Source organism: Gasterosteus aculeatus, chromosome 12 (assembly GCF_964276395.1).
Source record: "Gasterosteus aculeatus chromosome 12, fGasAcu3.hap1.1, whole genome shotgun sequence".
Lineage (NCBI taxonomy): Eukaryota > Metazoa > Chordata > Actinopteri > Perciformes > Gasterosteidae > Gasterosteus > Gasterosteus aculeatus.
The window spans coordinates 15,522,192-15,543,550 of NC_135700.1; the positions used below are offsets into that span (position 1 = coordinate 15,522,192).

Sequence of the window (21,359 nt, forward strand, 5' to 3'; positions counted from 1 at the left end):
GAAGCAGGTGAAACCGATCCGTTTGTCCATCGTGTTTTCAGTGAAACTCGAAGCGCTTACATGGACCGAACACTCCCCGTCGCACCGACCCGATTGGGTCCATGACGACTTGTAATTTGACGCTGTCTGAGGGAGCTGATCACTCAGTCCGCGTGTCTCCTGTGCTGATACCCGCCTGCTGCACCATGAGGGCTAAAGCCTCAGACATGCACAGCAAGGACTGTGTCAAAGTGGCCGTCAGAGTCCGACCGTTCAACAAGGTCAGTGTTTTTTCAGGCACTTTTAAAGGCTGTCATCGGTTTATCAATTTCGATCTATGTTTTCCTTACGAGTTTATTGTAACGTGAGTAACGTAAATGTTTACTCTGAAGCCTGTGCTGGAAATAGTTTTGGATATGAATGGGTGCAGTTGTAGAGCTCCAATGAAAAACAATGGATCCGGTGCCGCAGCAAATATTCAACTGAAATTTCTCATTCATTCATAGAATGAATTGTTAGTATGTAGTTGTTTATCTCTGAACATCAGTCTTCCCTTCATCAAATTTGACCTCCCAACCACCTTGATCTCTCCGTTTCGCTTCATCTCTTTCCTCCATTCAGAGAGAGAGGGACGCGGGCAGCAGGTGTATTGTCTCCATGGTGACGAGCTCGATCACCATCCAGGACCCGCGTGAATCCAAGTGTCGTCGTACCTTCTCCTTCGACTACGCCTACTGGTCCCACAGCAGTTTCACGCGAGACAGCGGCGGCCTCTACGTGCCCGAAGAACCCGGCGGGCGATACGCCGACCAGGTCAGCGTCAAAGCCTCCTGGTAGAACGGGCCAACAGTTGGTGAATCATGACCAACATTGCTGACCCTGTGCAGCAAGGAGGTCATGCAGATGCACGTGGAGCGTGTTTAGAATCTAGAGCAGTATAAATATAGACTGTCAGACTAAGAATGAGTTTGAGCAGGACAATATTTGCTCACAACCTCATGAAATGTCAATCCCCAGAATAGTGTGTTCCAGGACCTGGGAGAGGGAATACTGGAGAACGCACTGCAGGTAACCATCATGTATTCGCATTTTTATCACAGCGCTGCAGATTTTGTGTGTGTGCTAGTTGCACAAATCTATTTCTCTGCCCAAATTTGGATCCGTCCTCACCGTAAAAGTCCTTAAACGGCGTGTGCAGGGTTACAACGCGACGCTGTTGGCCTATGGGCAGACCGGCTCGGGGAAGAGTTATTCCATGGTGGGCTATGGGCCCAACAAAGGCCTGGTTCCTAAACTCTGTGAGCGACTATTTCAGGCCATCAGAGAGAACCAGGACACCAGGCAGTGTCAGGTACAGTGTGTGTGGCTGTCTGTCGGCGTTCACTCAGCGTCATGTATGGGGGCTGTTTTAGTTATTTTCATAACAATCTTTTAGTTTTTTGATGTCTACACAGGTCTTTTTCAGTATGCTGGAGATCTACAATGAGCAAGTAACTACAGTTGTCTTTCTTTTGCTCTTTTACTTCTGATTTATTCTGTTTTGGTGTGAAACTCTTCTTTCTCTGGCTATTACATTCATCAGGAAGTCACTCTCTTGGCAGATCATGCTCCCTGATTCCTTGACCTCTGCATATATACATTTATATTGTCCCCGCTCTCTGTCTCAGGTGGTTGATCTGCTGTCCCGGGGGTCTCGTGCTCCAGGCGGACTCCGAGTCAGAGAGGAGCAGCAAAGGGGCTTCTACGTGGAGGCTCTTCGAACAGTGCCATGTGACAGCGCCACACAGGTAGAGAAGAGGCGCGTTCATACAGCCAGGGATCGATAAACGTCCTCATTTCTCAGGAGCTGTGTTCTGCAATCGTATAATTGAGCAATAAGATGATTTCAGGTGTAATTCAGTGTGCGTCTTGTATGTAGAAACAACATGTGACTGTTTTAAATGTAGGTGGAGCAGTTGATGGAACAGGGCACCAGGACCCGAACCACCGCTGCCACTAACATGAACGCCAATAGTAGTCGCTCGCACATGCTCATCATCCTCCAGCTCAAACAGGTAAATTCTCCACATTCTTCCCCACTACAACACGCATTCTCCAAGAGTTGGATTTGTCTGGCACGGTATCACCAGAGTTATCTATTTAGGATGTTTCCGTCTGTACCTTTTGAATATGTCCTCACGCTCTGGTGTCTTCAATCATCTTTTTTTTTTGAATGACAGCCCTGTGACTTCCTGTCAGATTTTTTCCAAAGAGAGCATCACAAAGCAGTCCAACATCAACTTGGTGGACTTGGCCGGCAGTGAACGCCAGCGGTCGTCCGGGTCGGAGGCTGATCGGCTCAAGGAGGGCACGGCCATCAACCTGAGCCTCACCACCCTGGGCAACGTCATCAGGTTGGCCTGCTGTTTAGTCGACTTCACCCGTTCAGGTTCCATTATTCACGTCCTCCTCTCTTCTCCAGCTCGCTTGCTGATGTGGCGGTGGGGAGGAAGGTTGTCCACATACCCTACAGGGACTCCGTTCTCACCAAGCTGCTGCAGTCGGCACTGGGAGGCAACAGTCGCACTGTTATGGTAACAGGAACTTTATGAAAATATTAGTAGCGCACACCGATGTCTTATAAGCAGTGTAGTTGTTTTTCATTTCAGATCGCCACGCTGAGCCCCGCTGATATCTGCTACGAGGAGTCTCTCTCAACCCTGCGCTATGCAGAGAGGTACAACAAGCCACCGTAACAAAAAACAATAACGCCTCTACAACAGGTTGTTGTTGTCATGTCCCTTCTTCCCCCGTCTTCTTTTTCGCTTCTTGGCCTTTCCCTCTTTTCCTCTGTTCCACTCGTGCGTTCTCCATCACACCTCCCTCGCCGCTGTAGGGCCAAGCGCATCCAGAACCGAGCGGTGGTGAATGAGAGCCCCACCGAGCGTCTGGTCAAAGAGCTGAAAGCCGAGAACGCCAGACTGCTGCAGCGACTGAGCCGGCTGGGGCAGGAGGGCCGCAGGGCTAACGACGAGACCAGTGAGGCCCACTTTAGGATCAAATGGAATAGATTACAACTCGGCCGACCAGGGTAAATGTGTGTGTGTGTGTGTGTGTGTGTGTGTGTGTGTGTGTGTGTGTGTGTGTGTGTGTGTGTGTGTGTGTGTGTGTGTGTGTGTGTGTGTGTGTGTGTGTGTGTGTGTGTGTGTGTTCAGAGGAGCTTCGTCAGCTGCTCACCCATAATGAGCTCCAGATCAGAGCCATCCAGACTCTGTGGGAACAACACCTGCAGGAGGCGCTGAAGGACTGGGAGCAGCAGTATGCTAATATCACACAGGTGCATGCGCACACATTTAAATACGCATCTCGATCTCATGCATTTTGAGATACGCTTTTAATCTTTCAAAAAAACATATGAGGACAGAATATAAAGATGTCGTGTAAAATACATATTTTCACATGTAAGGTTCAGCTGTCCGTCTCCGTAACCCTCAGGAACGACGGATGATGCAGATGCATCCCTACATCCTGAACATCAACGAGGACGCTCAGCTGTCGGGGGTGGTCAAGCTTTTCATTGAGGAGGGTAACTCTGTCGCCTTCTTGGTGTTGTGACGAATGTCTCGTGGAACATCACAGAGCAGCTTGTCATCCCGTTATTTGCGTGTTTATTACCACTCATTGATACTGTTTATTCTTCCAGGGGAAAGGCACATCGGCCTGTGTGACTCTTCCCCAAGATCAATCTCTATCAGGGGCTTAGGGTGAGTTTGCATCACATCAAGATATGGACCTTCTGCAACGGCGTAGACATGATTTGATTAGTCTAATTACTGCTTTTGATTTGTAACCTGTTGCTCATGCAGGCTACAAACCCCGTAATCCTCGAGAAAATGCAACCTGAATGAATGAAATAATGTGCATTAGTGTGTTTTCTGCTCCTACAAACACATCCACGTGGGTTTCTGTGTGTGTGTGTGTCAGGATCCAGGAGCGTCATGCTGTGTTCAGAAATGAACAGCGACGGGTAACAGTGACCCCACTGGCGGGGTCAAAGGTCATTGTCAATGGCGACACCGTCTTCCAGACAACCGAGCTGCAGCATCTAGTGGGTGTCAACACATACACCAACGTTATGATATGACTACGTGGCATGCATATATATATATATATATATATATATATATATATATATATATATATATATATATACAAAACAGATTTTCAAAAGGTCCTGTATTTTCATAAATATACCATATCACACGTTATATTATATTATTATATTATGGAGTTTCATTAAAAAAGTATTTGCACTGTGTCATAAAAATGTAATGTACATGTCATAGTATTGTATAACAGTGTTCCTTTTTTTCTGTTGCCCTCCAGGACCGTCTGATTCTTGGCTCCAACAGCACCTATCTGTTCATCGGTTACCCCTCTGAGAGGGGCGGGGAGGACTGGAGCCGCTACGACTACGACTACTTCCAGTCTGAACTGGCTGCTGCGGAGGGAATCCACCTGGGTAAGCCGCTGAATCCATAGCTGGAGGAAACAGAGATTTGTCTTCTGAAAGGGAACTTGTTAGGTTTTATGTGTGTGTGTGTGTGTGTGTGCGAAGGCGAGTCTGGTGCTGGGTCCAGTCACACAGACCCCAGTCTGCTCGCCGTCTTCTACGACTACGTCAAACTGATGCCCATGGTGGCCGAGGCCAACCAGATGAGCCAGGAACTGAACAAGGTAACACACACGGGTGCAGCATGTTTGTAGATTGGTGCTGATTCTGATTAATATATATATTTAACTGTTATTCAAAAATGAGTAAACCTTCACTCTCCTTGATCTGACACTGTAGGGGGTGCAGTTTAAGTTGGAGATAAAGAATCTGGCCTTGTCTGATTCAAAAGGTCATGACCTGCAGAAAGAGATTGTTGTCAGAGTCACCTCTTTGGGAAGCAAACAGGTTTGTGTATCTCTGTCTTTCTCTGTAAGGTTTTATTGCCGCTCACTTTTTAACGCTAATGTCCATCGGGAGCTTATGTCATGTTTTTCTTTTTCTAAACTATTCTCACACTCCCTCCCCAGGTATGGATGTGGTCCAAGGCCAAGTTTGTGAACCGTAAATTTCTGATGGAAGATGCCTACCAGCAGCGCCAGGTTGAGAATAACGGAGACAATGTAATTAAATACAGAGAACATGGTGGTGAGAGATTATATTTAAAGCATGTACCTTAAACAAAACATCCTAGTAAAAATGGCAGAAATATGGGATTATGCAGAAGGTTTTTTTGTGTATTTATAACTTAAGCGTTTCCCAGAGAGCCGTCTGAGCGAGATTTAATGTTCAGAAGGAATGCGGCTTGATGAAATAGAAGCCTGACTGTAAAATTCTAAAATACTATTCCCAGACTTGGCATTAATAGTTTAACATTTCAGAGCCATAACTCTGTATTTGTCTTTGGTTCTTGCTGTCAGAGAATAGAGGGTCTGTCTACAGCTGCTTCAGCCAGAGATAAAGACCCTTTCTGGGATCCTGTGGAGCCCGTTCTCCTGGGCACGGCTCACCTCTGGCTCCAGTCTCTGGCCTTCCGCATCCCTCTGGAAGAGCAACTCGAGGTACACCGCTATACACGAGACGCGTCTGTCAGTACTGTCAGGCGTCAAATTTGCTTTATAATCTCTGTCGCCAGGTGCTTGGGTCAGAGGGCACAGAGGAGGCTGTTCTACAAGCACAGCTGATCCCCTGCACCTCCACTGGATTGTATGACATGCACACACACACACACATGCTCACACCACATTGATATATATGAAATAATCATTTTCACCTTCCAGCCCTATGGGTGAAGATGACATTCTGATTGACCCGTCTGAGTTACTGGGTCGACGACTGGACTTCCAGCTGGTCCTGGAGCAGTGTTGTGGCCTCCGCTGGATCAGAGAGACCCGCAACAGAGGCGTCCAAATCGGGTGAGAGCGTGTGGGGCTTCATGTAGGAACGTCCAAGGCACTGGGGACAATTTGAAGTACAGGAAGGATGCAGAGAATTTGTGGATGGCACATGAATAACGAGGCACGTTAGGGTTGGACATGAAGTGTCCTGATGGAAGCAGGAATAATGAACAGGCTCTGCATTCAATGCAGCTAAAAGTGAGATACTGCTCTTTGCTTTTCTCTCCCTCTCAGTTTCAGGTTGTTTAATTGCATCCAGCCGCTCTTCTCCCCGGCTGTGTGGCACAACGTCAACCCTCTGTTGGACCACCGAGCTCACTTTGCCTCCCTGCACACCTCCCAACGCCTGTTGGACTACCTGCAGAGCAGCGCGGTGGTGCTGGAGCTCTGGGGTCTTCAGGGTGGGGATGAACAGAGAGAGATGTCTCCATTTTTTATTTATTTAAGTCAAATATTTAATAGAACAGGTGCATGTTAAATAAATATGTTGTATAGAAGTATAAAATACACAGTAATCAAAGGCTTATTTTATGTATTACCAGCAGCTCAAAATGAAAGTGATCAGATATTATTCTGCTTTGATGCCTCCCTCAGACACGCAGATGAGCTAGAGTGGGATAATATCGAATTATTTCATTTTCCACACCGATGTCACACCCGTGAGACAAGTTCGAAACATTTTCTGCTGTGCATGATGTCCTTATGTCATTCAAGTGAATAGGTGTTATCTGTTCCAGAGGGTTGTACTGACCTGACATCTTCTCTGGAGGGAGTGAGGATGACTACAGAGGGAATCTTTATCATGGAGGAGGCCGGTCCAACAGACACCGCAGTGAGTTTTATTTTCAGTCTGTATTGTCACTCCAGGAATGATTTGTCACTTTGTTTCTAAAGCTGCTTAAGACACTTTATTAAAGATTCAAAACGATACATTTGCAATCGAATACATTTAGTCAAGACAGCAGATATATAAAATCATGGATCTAGATCTGGATATTAGAGAATTTCCCAACGACTGGCACAGGCAAGATGTCATGTTGCATCCGAAGGAGAACTCCTGAGGTAAACATTTCCGTGCTCGTATAAATCTATGCATTGTTGCAGCTCGTGGACTCGCCAGAGCTCGGCCTTTCAGCGAGAGCGCTTCAACAGGACTTGGAGCAACTGAGGAGTGTTAATGCTTCACTGAGAAAAGAAAATCAAAGTCTGAGAGAACAACTCAACGCAGCTCGGAATGGTAACAGAAACATACACAACAGAGTGTTGATTGAAATCCCATTCATAAACTAAATATCCTTGATGTGACATTTCCTTCCCCGTGTTAGGGGCAGAGGGTGTGCGCGGGCGGTCGCTGCGTCCCAGCTGTGATGCGGAGTTCGCTCGTTCCCTCAAAGTTTTCTACCACAGCATGACCTCAGTCAGGGGTCAGCTGCAGCGCCTGCGCAGACACAGGCCCAGTGTACGTATGCAATGCCTGCAGCATCGCTATTAGGGAGCATTTTACCCACCGGATTCAACATTTGAAAAACACGGAACGATCAGGCACACAGATCTACTAGTGAAAGAAAAGTTTTAGTAAGATTACAGTGAGCTGCCCGGAGTAACATTTGTTTGTGTAGCTATCTGGAAAGGTAACCAGTAGAATGCAGTGTGTGCATAGTAACATTTGTACGGTTAACTGTGGTTTTCAGGAGGAGTCCGACCTGGTGGGCCTCAGACTCTTTGTGGACGAGCAGAATCGTCTGCTGAGGGACTTCTCCGAACAGCTGGAGCAGAGCGTCTCCACACTGAAACAAGACGTCGCCGCCATTGTTCGCCGGAAACGAGAGCGATCGGGAATCTGGTCTTGACTGATTAATCTTTCACAAATTATTAAGAAGGTGAATTCTCTGGTTAACACTGCAGAGATTCTACAACAAGTATTGTGTGTGTGTGTAGATATTTTCTTTTCCAAGTTGCTATTTACAAAGTTTTACATATCGCTGTCCAACCAGCTCAAGAAATGTGGCACCAAACTGGACTTTTACACGTGATTGAAATTTGTAATATCCACAAGAGCCATAAAAGATGGTTACATTAGTCGGTTAGATGAGCGCGTTAAATTCCATAAGTAGCAGCAATTCCTCTTTCTCTAAAGAGGTTATTCAGCATCCTCAACCACTTCACCATCACCAGCTGTAGAGTAAATAGTACACGTTTAGTATTACCACAATAACAGATCTGAAGTCTGTAAAATGTTTATTAGACTGAATGTAAAATAAGTCATTACAGTTCCATACTGCAAATAAATTAAAAGGCAAATACAAGTTTCAAAATTCACGTTTTTTTTTTTTACCCTCCTTACTAACGTCCTATTTCCAAGCGAATGTGTGACATCAAGGAAAGCTGTTCTTCCTTAGATTACGGTAAACTAACAAGAATGAGATATTTAACAGCAGAAATGAAGAGTTCAATGGCGCTGTTTAAAACATCGGTCATTGTAATGTCCAATTCAGAGGTAAATTGCGTACAGACAGTTTAGCTATAGGTCCAAAAAAAGAGGAGCATGGGCGTAGGAGGAGAGGCAGATTAGTCATCGGGTAGGACCGAGCATCTATATACAACAGATGAGGGCAGGCAACTGACAGTAGATGGTTGGTCACGAGATGCTAAAAATGTGTGGACGGAAATCTATAAATGAGGCGGACCGATGAGAGGCAGCGGTGAAAGGCCAGAGAGATTGCTATGTAGAGAGAAGGCTGAGGTTACAGGTGAGGTAGGTCAATTGGGTCTTAGGAACAAAACACAAAACCATTAGAAAATATTTACAATATACAGTGCACTTTAACATTTACTCAAATTTACTATGAGTTTGAAAAATGTAGCAATTAGCAAACGCGTCTAGTTTCACTGCCAGTAGTCTGCACCTCTTTGGGCAAGTCTAAGTTCTATGTTCGGACAAAACATGCAGACCGTACAGAAGCAGTTTGGGTACATAGAGATCAGTGGTGTAAATTACATTAGAAATGAGCACCGTCACAACCTTTCTGCGTGTGAGACAGATTTCAGAATAAAAGCACTTTTTTGTTATAGTGCACTATGGTCTTTACAGCCATGAGGCTTGATTGAAGTGATGCATGTGTACTTGAATTTGGGTTACAGTTCTCTGGATATCAGCTAACTAGTATCAGTACTTGAAGTAGCAATTCTGTTTAACTTTTTGATTCAACAGAATCAAGTTAATTGTCACCTCGCTTTTGTCCAAAGCTGCCTTTGCCATCTGTAAAGCTAATGCCTCTATGCTTAAATGTTTTTCGGAGGCCAAAAGGCAGGTTGACCTAAAATAAATGTTAGTGTTTTTCTAAATGCAAACATTATTCCAACTCATTTCACCCGATCATGTCCGCATCTTTCTCTCTGAAACCGCACCTTTACATTCTGTATTATACAAATACTTCAGCTTCCTCCATCACACTTTCTCTGTTCACCACTGGAGGGGAGAATAAGTTTCAAACACTTCACTTAATGAAGCTTTCAGCAGCGGACAGACAATTTTCACAGTATAAAAATATTAATTTAACCACAGAGGTCCACGATTTCACATTAAGCCCATATTTATCGGTCTTGGATGCCACACAAAGTTAAACATTGTTAAGAGCTGCAGTCGAGAGCAAATAAAAAGTTGACACTCAAATAGGTCCAGACATGACCACAATTTGGGAAAATCCGTTAAGATTGTTATGAAAGCAATACTAGGCAGTGTTCACACATTTAATAGTATTCATGTAAATCCGTGAAAAATCTGGATTTGGAAATCACACCAACATAAGTCGAAGTGTTGATTTCAGTGACGTGTGAAGACTTCTCCTTCCCAGTTTTTCAGTGTTTCTTGTCCAGTGCCAGCTCTGGTCAGACTCAACCAGAATGAGATGAAAGCGTCACGTGTGTCGTTTTGAGTCAAGCATTCAGGGGACTTACCACGTAAATTAAAAAAATGATGTAAACAAACTTCAGCTTTTCAGTGAACCTTTTTAACAAAGATCTGTAAAGGTCACCGACTGAACCGTGTTAGCCACACTGCTGATGAATGATTAAGGAAATAACGCCCACAATCACCACCACAGGACTCACAGGTGCATTCTCCACCTTCACAGAGAAAGAACCAAGTGGACACCAAACAACGGGCGCGTATCAGCCGAAGGGCAAGTCTTCCTTTAAAAGGCGTTGACAACATCCGTACAAAAATATCTTCTCACGCACTGGTGCCGTCCTTCTCGGAAGCTTGACTTTCACCTCCTGTTGTTCCGTGGGTGATGAGGGTTGACGGGGCCTCACATATGTTTCGCTGGCTGCCGTGCCTTGAGCCGTCTATCTGATGGAGGCTGCTGTGAGCGGAGAGCGGGTGGTCGAGACGTGGCATGCTGCCATGGAAACTGCGCTGCTCTGTGCCTCGACAAGCCACAGTATCACTCCTGAGAGAGGACAGGCAAGGTTGAGTGTTGTAGTTTCATTTAATTCACAACCTTTGACAGACGAAGAGGAAGTCACGGATTTCTTGCTCTACCTGTCGTCTCTAATGCGGCGCAGGCTGCCGTGGTAGCTGCCCTTGCTGTGGACACTGCTGGCCTTACTCCTGGTGGATGTAGGGTTGCCATGGTGAGTTGTGACTGGTTCATCAAGATCGGCCAAGTGGGTGGATGAGGCGTGGGTAGATGTGCCCTAAAGAAAGATGACAGGCACGATGGATTTATGGATAAGTGTCACCGAAGCGCTTTTTACTGTTCCCATCGACTACTACCATGTAATTTAAAAAGTAGTCAAATGGAGTAAAACCTCATAGAAAATTGTCCGAAGTCATATTACAGTCCGACATGTAAATGTAATGAAAGTCAAAGAATAGTAGGTCAAGACATTTTGTTATATATATATATAGGAATGTCTCAGTATAGTTTGTCATCAAAATATTTATTAACAACGTCAACAGATAGTATTTTTACCAGCATAGACCTTTTCTTATGAAAAGCTGACATATGCAGGATTCACACCGATCTGGTTTTTGGTATTTAGAGCTTAAATTATGCTACAATGGCTATTCTGTTGCTTCCACAACCAGTAATACAACGATTGCTTTTGAAGCTTCATTATCACTGCTGTCGTGGCATTCCTACCTGAGTGGATGTTCCTCTGGACTTCCTAACGATGGGGGTGTTGGGTTCACGCAGCAGAGATTGGGCAAAGTCAGGCTGCTCCTGCAACACCTGGCGAGACTCGTTTACCCCACTACTGCAGAGAGGAGGGTGACGGAGGGCAGCGGTTTTAATTATGGCAGACAGTAGGAAATAAATAGCGTGTGAGTCTGTTTGTCGCTCTTCTTACTCTTTGCGTCTGCGCCCTTGCAGGAAGCTCGCCCATTCAAAACAGGTCTTCTTGCTGCCCACCCAGAACACAGAGGGGACCCCCACTACCAACATCATCAGATATTTAACGAGGAACACCACCATGGCTGGTCGTCTGGTCTGCTCCACCTAGAGAGAGAGCGGGAATATGATAAACATCATACGTGCATCAACACAGCCTGACTGCCTGGGCAACTGTCTGAAGTACACGTCATCTCCCACCAGAGGGCAGGAGATGTGCAGCTGTGGGGGTCGGTAAGTACGGGCAAGTCTTGAAAGAAGAGTACTGCACCAGAACAGAGAGAACATCTCCGTTGTGGTGCAGTACACGGCATATCTAAAAGAGAGGTATACAACAGTTCACCCCTAAGTCGGGGTTTTTATTTTTACCCACACGCAGACACAAAAACAAACAATGGCCACAGAATTTTCAATTATCCCAAAACATGCAACTGTAGCCTCTTACAAAGACAGACATTTGCACAGAAACCCCCCCGGGGTAAAGATCATATAACACACAGCAATATTGAAATTCCAGAGGTACAATAGGACGTAAAGGGGGTCTTTCTAAAAGCTCTCACACTAACAGCTACAGACACATGGATGCACACGCAGTAACATAAGCACTTGCACCTGCCTCCCCCCCGTCTCATAAAGGCTGTCAGTCACAAATTAGCTGACACATTTAAACTGCTGTAACGGCAATGATGGAAATTTTACCGCATGCGGTAAAAGCATTGACATTTTACAATTAATTTGAGATGTGGTGAGGATGCATTTGAGTGGGTTGGATTTGTTTTGCATTGTGGACATATTATTTGGATATTAATCTAGCGCCGGACTGTATGAAACTCCACACTCCCACGACTCTTCACAACTCCCACAAAGACGTTACAGAGTACACGCAGCAGAGCATGACTGACTGAGCAGGCCCTGAGAGAGAGAGACCGGCACTGTGTGAGAACCAGCAGAGAGACAGAGACAGAGAGGGTAGTTTGTGTGGAGTTGGTCTTGAGAGCTGTATTAGCTGAGCTAATGATGCATACTGCTCTCTGCCCTCCACAAATACCTACTCACTCAGCCACACACGTCTCTTTCCTATCAAGAGTTTGTCTGCGTTTTCTTTTTTTTTTTTGATGTCCAGCTGAGAAGACTGTTTTCACACAGCATGCAATGCGATAGCATTGATGAGCTACGCAACAAAGATATTTATCTTGTAATATCTGGGGGAATCTACAAGATAAAGAAAGTACAGAGTGACGTGGGCCGCGCTCCTTGCAAGCTATTCATCACTAAAATATCTTTAGATTACTGTTGACTGTTACCTTGTACGGGCAGGGGATGTGATAGCGCTTGCAGTTCTCCTCCATCCATGTTGTCTCCCAATTGTTCCGGTAGGTGTGTTCGTACAGGTAGCACCCGATCACGGTCAACAAGGGAACCAGGTAGAGCACAGAGAACACTGCCATTCGGATCATGAACTTGACCAATTTGGTCTGGTTCTCCTTCTCCAGAGGGATCTCCATGCGCACCCGGTTCAGAGCCACAATCCCGACTAACAGGAGAGTGACACCCACCTGAAGAGAGGAAATGAGTCAGTGGCCAAAAACACAAAATGAGTGTTTTTGTCTTTTCTTAAAAGATCTGGTAGACTCTCAAACATCCACCAAGCCATTAAGTAATCAATCAATCGTTCCATAATTCCAGTCAACAAAAACTCGTGCTTCATTTGATCCCCTCACCCATCCTTTCATCCACCCACCCATTAATCATCTGACTGTACTCACCGCCACGTTGAGGCAGAGCGGTGCCAGAACAAACCACCTCAGGGCGTCTATGTCATACAGCCCTATGAAACACACTCCACTGATCCCATCTCCTTCAATTTTGTTCAAGGCCAACAGGGTGACAGTCAGGGCCCCTGGGACCCCCCAGGCAACGGCATGGAAGAGGAGGGCTTTCTTCTCAATGGCCTCACTGCCCCATTTAGGCACAGCGGCCAGGAACCAAGTGATCGTCAGTATGACCCACCATACGCTGCCGGCCATGGTGAAGAAATATAGGACCATGAAGAACAGCGTGCATACCTGAGAGAGAGAGAGTAGGAACCAGAGCTTGTAATCAATAAGGGGTCAAATGTCATCAACTCCTAAAAAAGGTTAATTTATGATCAATTAAACTATATAATACAACTCTACTAACCAATCATGTGTTAAACGTGTCTTGAAATTGCTACTTAAATGTTCAATGATCAATCGTCAGAATATAACTGGCTAAATTCACAGGATCTAACCGGTATAATGTAAATGGCTAATAAGTACATACATACGCTGCTGTAAATCCTGTAAATTCCCCCGCTGGAGGACTAATAAAGGATTATCTTACTTTATCTTATACTCCATACTGGTACGGTGTCTGATGTTATTGTGATGAGTAACCGCTCACCTTGTTGTGTGAGCCCTGTGTTATGGTTGGAGCTCTGAACTGGGAAGGGCTGACTGCATTGCACGCTACCCTGTCTTCCAACAGGAAGCCCAGAAAGAAAACCAGTGACACCATGACGTAGCACACGGCGTAGAAGATTATTGGCCGTTCAGGGTATCGAAACCTAGAAAAAAAAAGAAAATTCAAAAAGTATAAAACAATACATTTTCTTTCCCCTTACTTTTGAAATATATTTTATATAAAATTGATTAAATGATTTTACAAGTCATTTTCTTTCTTCTTTGGAAGTGGTCCAACTCAAGCTAATTGATACTAGATGTTCTACAACAATCGACCATGCAAACCTGGTAACATCGATGAGGAACGTCAGGAAGGTGAAGAGAGTTGCCGACAGACAGACAATGGAGACAACTCCTATGAAGTAGCGGATAAAATTGAGCTCCTGCTTGCTGAAAAACATTGAGGGACATGGGGCAGAACAGTCCTTTTTGCCCATGAACGTGTAGCCCAGGTCTGGGTCGATCTTTAGCTCTCTGGGGCACCAGAACCCGTAATCTCTCTGGACAGTCATGGACGACTGGTCGGTGGTGTCCGTCCCTGTTAGGAGGTCCTCTGGACGAGGATACGGCTCGTCACAGTCTGGGAACCTGAAAAATTAAAGTTAAATAATGCAGCTTAATTTACTATCAATTTAGCCTCATTGATATTGATATATCACGTGATATAATAAACACCTATCAGTGAAAACGGATATATCAAAAGCCTTATAACAAGCATAATCACAAAGAAAAAGAAATAGTATCAGCTGTATCATCTCACATCCAGCACCTTGTTTGTCACCACATTGTTTTTATTGTCCTGCATGAGTCGTTTTTGGAAATATAACCTCATACACACCTGTTACATTCCATGTCGTCCGGCCAGTCCAATCCAAATACCTCCATGAGTTTGTGGCACTCATCCTTGGCCTGCTGGCAGAGGGATCGACATGGTAGGGACACCTGGCCGTACACCGTGCACACCGGAGCGTACAGAGCACACAGGAACATCCTCAGGTCAGCACTGCAAACCAGGTTCACGATGGGATGGAAAGGCTGCAAAGCAGAGACATTTATTTAGTTTTTAATTTATGCTTTAACCTGCCAAAAAAAGCTACAGTGTGACAGTTGGATTTGGCTAATAGTGCATCGTAATCATACAAAAGGTCTCAAAGCTGTCTTGCAACCATGCACACATCCTTCAGATGTGTTCCAACTCCACTGCTGCAACGGATACTACTCCATCAATATTTAGAGGCTCATGAAATATGTAGCATAGCAATCATATTACCAAACATCCCTTGGAGGGACGGCAAAGGTTGAGCCACTGAACCAACAACCAGCAGGGCAACCAACACGCTAAAGATGATCAGTTATGACAATCAGGAGTCCGGCGTGTGACCTTCGGGCCGCTGAAAGGACAGCTCCCTGAGGAAACATGCTCCGTATGGGAGCAGTTAGCGCTACCACTCTTTCTGTAGATAGCCGCCGGCTACTTCTGCTCACGCTGACAGGTGAATTATTCATCCAGCTCTTCAGAAAACAAATTAGGACTTTAAAAACAGGAAAATGTGTCATTTTAAGATACGTGCAGAGATTTGTCAGGATATACGCATTTTTGAGAAAACTTTTTCTCTCAAGTCGTTGTTTGTGAATTACATACGAAAAGAGAACTAGTACGTTTTAATGATGATAACTATCAAGAGAGGAACACTTTGTTGGTGGGTTGGAAACGGCTGTGATATTTTAAAAATAACTTTACAAAGCCTTAGTGATTGTCTGACAACTTAAACAAACACTTACATTTGTGCTTTTGTGCAATGTGCACACCTGATATATTCAACATAGCTTAGTGATGTGCTCATACATCATCAGCAACCGCCAGCCACAGTATGTGCACATTGTGCTTTTAGGGTTATGTGTGCAAAGTGACCTGTATCTAATCAGCCTTTTAACATTTCAAATCATCCAGCTTCACTAAAGCGAAGCATTGAATGCAGCTTTCACGAGAGAAATCAGAGCAGAACCGTGACAGCAACGAATGGAGACTAGAACCACGAGTGTATATCAAATATGTGTACATGGGGACACAAAACAGTGCACTTACATTGATTGCTTCCCACAAAAGCTACAGTATGCTTACCGACTGTATGAGTGCATTTGTGCAAATACCCATGCATCATTGAGCGTGCGTGTGTGTGTTTTAATGTTTCTGTGTGGAGCCTTGCGAGTATGTTTTGATCGTTTTTCAATTGCTGTGTTCTACATCTCTACATTGTGGAGATGTTCCACCAGTAAATGGGTGAAGTGGAGCATGAGCTGTGTGACATAGTTTGGAGCTTCGCACGGAAAAAAATGTACGCATGCACACACAAACCACTCGGTTCCATTCAACAATTCACACTTTTTTCACAACTCGTGTGTTTTTTTTCGTAGTTTGTGGACACGCGAGCTTCACTGTGTAGTGACGGGGAGCACAGGAGTTTTGATCGTGGACTAAACCACCAGACGAGACAGACCTGGATAACCGCTGTCAGAGGTTTAAACACGATTCAATGTTTTAGCACTATGGCCAGAAGGTTTTTTATAAACTATGTCAAAGCCGATCTTTTGGAATACGTGTTGTATTCAATTTCTTAAATATGTCTTGAGTAAGTGTACCTGATAAAATAGGCATTTTCTAAATAACGAATAGTGTAAATATTACATTGAGTGCAGTGGCTACAGTCCCATTAAATAAGAGGTAATATAACAGTGAACATGCGGCAGTGTGCCCGAACACTCCTTCCTACACTTTATAGTGTGGTGTTGGTGACTAGTTAAGATAAATATGCTATAATGTGTCTGAGTTACCGTACATTAGGATGTGAACATGATGATCCCTCTGTCCTCGTCTGTCAACCTCTCTTACTCATACTTCTGGTATTTGCCCGAGGCCACACTTAACTAAGTGCTAGTTCTTTTTCTCTGTCCAAGTGTGTCTCACTGCCCAGCAGAGTGAAGCCTTTCTTTGAGTCTCCTCCTAGTAACTCGACAGCGAATATGAGTACGACTCCCATTTTGTGTGTCCCCATTCTGCCCATTTCTCCTGTGCATGTGGGGTTAGGCTTGTTTGCATGTATATGTGTGTGTGCGCGCGTGTGTGGGTGTCATTGTTCTTGTATTCTGGGCAAGTATATGGCCCAGTTATCGTGTTTTCTCTTGTGTGCCTGCTCATCTCATGCATGTGTGCATATATCTGTGAGCAATTATTCTGCCAGTCAGGGCAAATTGCCCCGCATCGCCCACCAGAAAGAGAATATTGATATTAAGTGTCCTAACTGTGCCACCCAATGAGAAACGAGGGGGGCGGCGATCAGCCTTCCATGGAGGACGACTAGAGGGACTTGTCTGGCATTTTGTCGGCAATTGTGATGGAAAAGAAGGGAAAGGAAAGCTGAAAAGCCCTGAGGTTGCAGACTGCTACTAAAGGATGGAAGATAAGAACGTAGAGAGTAAATGTAGTGCATCGGCTTCCAGCCCAATCTCACATCAACAGATACAAAACCAATCAGATCTGCAGTGCTCCAACACGGGGGAGCTGCAGTATCGGTACTGGTTCATGATTACATCTAGTATCCACAGCTACTATTATCATTAGTCCTCTCTAGTATGGCTGCGGTTTCTGTGCATCGGTTTGTCTCTCTGTCCGACCACCATTGTTTACAATATCTGAAAAGAATCTCCCGCTTCATTTAACTGAAATACCTTTTTAATAAGCCCAACAATAATGGGAACCCCAACATTCTCCAGCTACAGTCAACCACAACAGCTAATTTACATTTGAAACATACTAAAATAAAAAGCATATCCACTAAAAATGCTGGTAGGTTAACAGACAATGGTGGAAGAGGTTTATAATCAACTAAACGAGACATTTGTGCGTACCAGTGTTTGCCCTAAATTGGGAGCACTCGGAATAGGAAACAGGGTGGGATTTTTGACACAGAAGAAAATGAGAAAAAAAGACTCCAACTGGTCCACCTCTTGTTCAATAGAGGGATTAAGTTTCTTTCTCTTTACTCCCCGTCTCCAAAGAAACCTAGGGGGGGGGAGAAAAAAATACAAGGAAAGAAAAACCTTCCAGCTGAAAAACGACAAAGAAAACCTGAAATAGCCCAAACACAGACAGAATAAAGAGTCATATGATTCACAGCCACGTAATGCCAGCAATTCCGCTTTTAGGCACCAATAACCGGGACCTTTCTGATTGAATAAAGTACTGGTTTAGTGGATGTGCTACGGATTAAAGCATATACACTTTAACATGTTACATCAAGTCAGTAATATCAAAAAAACTATTGTTATAGATATTCTAAAGTTATTGATCATCAACCCCCAATAACCTTTCAATGGCTTCTCAAAAATCCCAAATCCCACAATATGCAATTTTTTTTACATACTTTTCTACACAACAAAAGACTTTGAGAATTAGACACTTATGACAACTAAATGAAGGCTGTTTGGTTCATGCTAATTTCATGGTTTATATATTAGGATTTTTACAGTTGACAACTCTGCCCATATTCAAAATTGGCGTATCCACAAAAAAAAAAATCAACACCAAATGTTTTTAAAGCTGGTTATCAAAGTAATGACACGTTCTCCCTCCCTCCTCCCTCACTCTATGAGGTAAAAAAAAAAAGAATGGTTTGGGTTGCGTTGGTGTAGATTCATATCCAAAACAGGAAAACCTAAATGTATTTTGGTAATATCTTTGAGTAGTGTGTTCAGATTGTGGGTCATTGAGCCAGTGTAGGCATGCGTTTGTGTGCCAGTGAGCCAACGGCAGAAACTCATACATTCACAAGTGGAGGAGGGAGGGAGGGAGGAGAAGAGGAGAAAAACTGGAATGGCAGGGAGAATAGAGTGGCGGTTTCCCGGTGGATTAGGGAGTCAAATGGATTGGAACGTGTGTTTAGAGTGTGAGAACCTGAGACGCACACACATGCATACTTCCTCAAACTCTCCCCAGCTTTGTGCTGTGGTCGGATCAAGGTGACAAGCGGTTGGGGTCTAAGCCTCCAAAAATACAGCTCCTGAACTGGCAGCAATGCCTGCTTTAAAAAACGCTCCAGCCTTGTGTTCTGGTGTTAAACGGGGAAAATCAAAGATGTCTTATCTGATCTGGGATTTTCAAATATAGTGTGTATTATGTTTATATGAGGTTCATTGACTTTGTTACATTTCTAAATCTTAAGAGGGCTTTCAGCCCATAATTATGACCCATGAACCACTCAATATCAAATGGTAAGGGTTTTCATGAGGAAAAAATCTGGAACATTTTATGTCTGGTAAAAAAAGCTAGCGGTATGCATGTTTTGCAAATAAGTGTTTTCATGGAAATGTTTGTGCACGGACTCTGGTCCATCAAGTAACAAATAAGTAACCTCAATCCCTTAAACCTGCACATTAAAAGGATTTAAATGTTGATCTTTTAATGCACTGGTAGATGCGATGTATCATGTCTTGCACCACTTAAGGTGACATTTAGAAAGGTTAATATCATTTTATTTTGCCGCTAAACCTCGCGAAAGTCCATCTGGACACACTCACATGCTCGGCAGCGCCTTTTCTTCCTCTCGCGCAACTCTCACATAGTAACTCACTTTCAAATCGGTCGGTCGGGGCCTACAGCACAAATGCTGTCAGACCACATCATCACATTAGTTAGCTACAATGTAACATCCCTGCAACATTCCTGCAGGTTCATGACTAAAATACTCAATTTATGCAGGAACTAATGTTCCGTTGGTTTCTGCCTCTTCACTGCGACTAGATCGCTCTTTTTTTTCAGGAATCAGGAAACATTTATTGCCAAAATATGTCAAACATACAAGGAATTTGTCTTGGCGGTTGGTGCGTGGCAGTAGACAGTGTAACAATAGACAAGACAGCAGTGCACAAGTAATAAAATAAAATAAAATGAAATGCTAATGCAATGGGTTAGTAGAATAAGGCCTCCATCTCAGTCTCTTTGCTGCAGCTCACCTCCTGTTCTCCATTTTATTCACTCAGCATTGTTTCCTTTTCAAGCTGCTCTTCCCAAATTTTACGGGTTGGATTTAATCTCGAGCGACAACTCCTGCTATCTCGCCCGATAATACACGCATGGAAAATGTGTTCATAGACAAATTCACACCACAAGACTCCCTCTCTCTGGCTGTGTGCCGGCCACTTCACTCCTCTCACAGGCCGGTGAGAGAGACAGGCGTTGGCCATGAATAGATGAAATGAACAGGCCGCGATGCTCTCCTCTATAATCTCTGAAAAGACAGTTAAGAAAGGGGCACCCTTCTCTCACACTCGCTCCCTCTTTCATTTGTTCGTTTATCCGTGCCCATCCGTCGCTCAGTCGGGAGGACCGGACAAAGCCTTTAATGGCATTCCCCTTCACGTCCGCTTCCCCTCCTCCCTCCCTCCTATCTCCTTTCTCCTGTATTCATCTTTTATTTTCTTTGCCTTCCATTTACTCCTGGCAATTACACTGACATGCACTTGTCCTCCACCTCCTCCTCCTCCTCCACTTTTTCTTCCAACATCAGCATTCATTGACTTACCCTACGTTTTTTTAACCTGTCGTTTGACAGAAACTATTAAGCAACATGTTCCGTCCCTCATCTGTTCTCTTCCTTGTGTCTTAATCCCGGGGTTCTGCTCCATCTCATCATGCTGCAACATGTTCTAGTTTCAGTTTGTCTAATACATGATAAAACAGTTAAACATATTTTTGAAAATTCTTAATCTGGTCAACAGACCTCTTTTGTAACAATTTACCGCCGATTTTTCATTTCATGTCTTATCGGTTTATTAATCCCAATTGGAACTTTTTCCTCCTTTCGCTTTTTTTCCCCCGAAATGTTTTGACTGCTGTGAGGAATTTATTTGCTAAATATTTTCTTTCTTATAGATGCAAATAGGCTAGAAATACAGTGAATCATGGCTAACAGAGACAAAGTAGATTTCACAAGCTCGGTTTTCCCCCACAATTTTTCTTTGTCTGGAAATACATGCAAACACTACAAAGGAGGATAACATGTTCCTCTACTTGTCCAAGCCCAGCTTCATAGATTGAAAACCAGGCATCACTCTCCAAATGAACGACCTATAGTAATGACCTATAGTTTAAGCTTGCTTCTATGTGGAAAATGTCAAATCTGTGCAGAGAAACTGCCGCTTACGTGTTAACTGAAAATGACATTGGCTGGTCAGATCACAGGAATCACTTGCTGACTGAATGTTATAAAACAAAATCTGTTTACCAACAATAAATCCGCTAAGATAATGCCAATGCCTGGTTGAATGAATGACAAACTAATTGGGATCTCAGTTTGAAGCTCGGCTTACAAGAGCTTATGATGGTTTAAAGACTAGAAAGTGTGTATGCAGCATGTTGCTGTTATTATCTAAGATAAGGATACAGTTACAGATACAGATACAAGGATACTTCAATACAGTTTGGCATTACTCAAAATGATCTTTCTCCAGTTAGATCATGTCTGCCTTTGCTAGACAAGAATAGAGCAGAAAATGTGGGTTGGCTTTTAAACGCTGC

General features: G+C 44.1%; 2 protein-coding genes across 4 annotated transcripts in view; one reads left to right on the forward strand and one right to left on the reverse strand.

Annotated features, from left to right (window-relative positions):
- On the forward strand, nucleotides 1-8,213 carry kif28 (kinesin family member 28). Its single transcript, XM_078085093.1, has 26 exons — nucleotides 1-260; nucleotides 601-792; nucleotides 997-1,047; nucleotides 1,178-1,330; nucleotides 1,647-1,766; nucleotides 1,926-2,033; nucleotides 2,218-2,372; nucleotides 2,441-2,552; nucleotides 2,628-2,695; nucleotides 2,855-2,997; nucleotides 3,174-3,295; nucleotides 3,454-3,544; nucleotides 3,662-3,722; nucleotides 3,943-4,066; nucleotides 4,345-4,480; nucleotides 4,577-4,695; nucleotides 4,811-4,918; nucleotides 5,041-5,133; nucleotides 5,431-5,571; nucleotides 5,646-5,716; nucleotides 5,791-5,925; nucleotides 6,142-6,308; nucleotides 6,645-6,739; nucleotides 7,012-7,144; nucleotides 7,233-7,366; nucleotides 7,599-8,213. Exons 1-26 carry the CDS (start codon nucleotides 102-104, stop codon nucleotides 7,755-7,757), a joined length of 3,150 nt encoding a protein of 1,049 aa, XP_077941219.1. The 5' UTR covers nucleotides 1-101; the 3' UTR covers nucleotides 7,758-8,213.
- LOC120812333 (frizzled-3) overlaps nucleotides 8,129-21,359 on the reverse strand; it is a 22,671-nt gene continuing 9,440 nt past the window's right edge. For all 3 annotated transcript variants that reach the window (XM_040168218.2, XM_040168234.2, XM_040168226.2), the window contains exons 3-11: nucleotides 14,625-14,821; nucleotides 14,072-14,374; nucleotides 13,728-13,890; nucleotides 13,070-13,369; nucleotides 12,608-12,859; nucleotides 11,263-11,411; nucleotides 11,055-11,169; nucleotides 10,451-10,605; nucleotides 8,129-10,358 (exon numbers count right to left, since the gene is read on the reverse strand). In XM_040168218.2, coding sequence (XP_040024152.2) covers nucleotides 10,139-10,358; nucleotides 10,451-10,605; nucleotides 11,055-11,169; nucleotides 11,263-11,411; nucleotides 12,608-12,859; nucleotides 13,070-13,369; nucleotides 13,728-13,890; nucleotides 14,072-14,374; nucleotides 14,625-14,821 — 1,854 coding nt within the window. In that variant the 3' untranslated portion in view covers nucleotides 8,129-10,138. The remainder of the gene's footprint in view (nucleotides 10,359-10,450; nucleotides 10,606-11,054; nucleotides 11,170-11,262; nucleotides 11,412-12,607; nucleotides 12,860-13,069; nucleotides 13,370-13,727; nucleotides 13,891-14,071; nucleotides 14,375-14,624; nucleotides 14,822-21,359) is intronic.

Coding starts and splice junctions, on each gene's coding strand:
- kif28 (XM_078085093.1), top strand. CDS start 102: ATGACGACTTGTAATTTGACGCTGTCTGAGGGAGCTGATCACTCAGTC. Junction 3,296..3,453: donor AGTATGCTAATATCACACAG/GTGCATGCGCAC, acceptor CGTAACCCTCAG/GAACGACGGATGATGCAGAT. Junction 3,545..3,661: donor CAAGCTTTTCATTGAGGAGG/GTAACTCTGTCG, acceptor TTATTCTTCCAG/GGGAAAGGCACATCGGCCTG.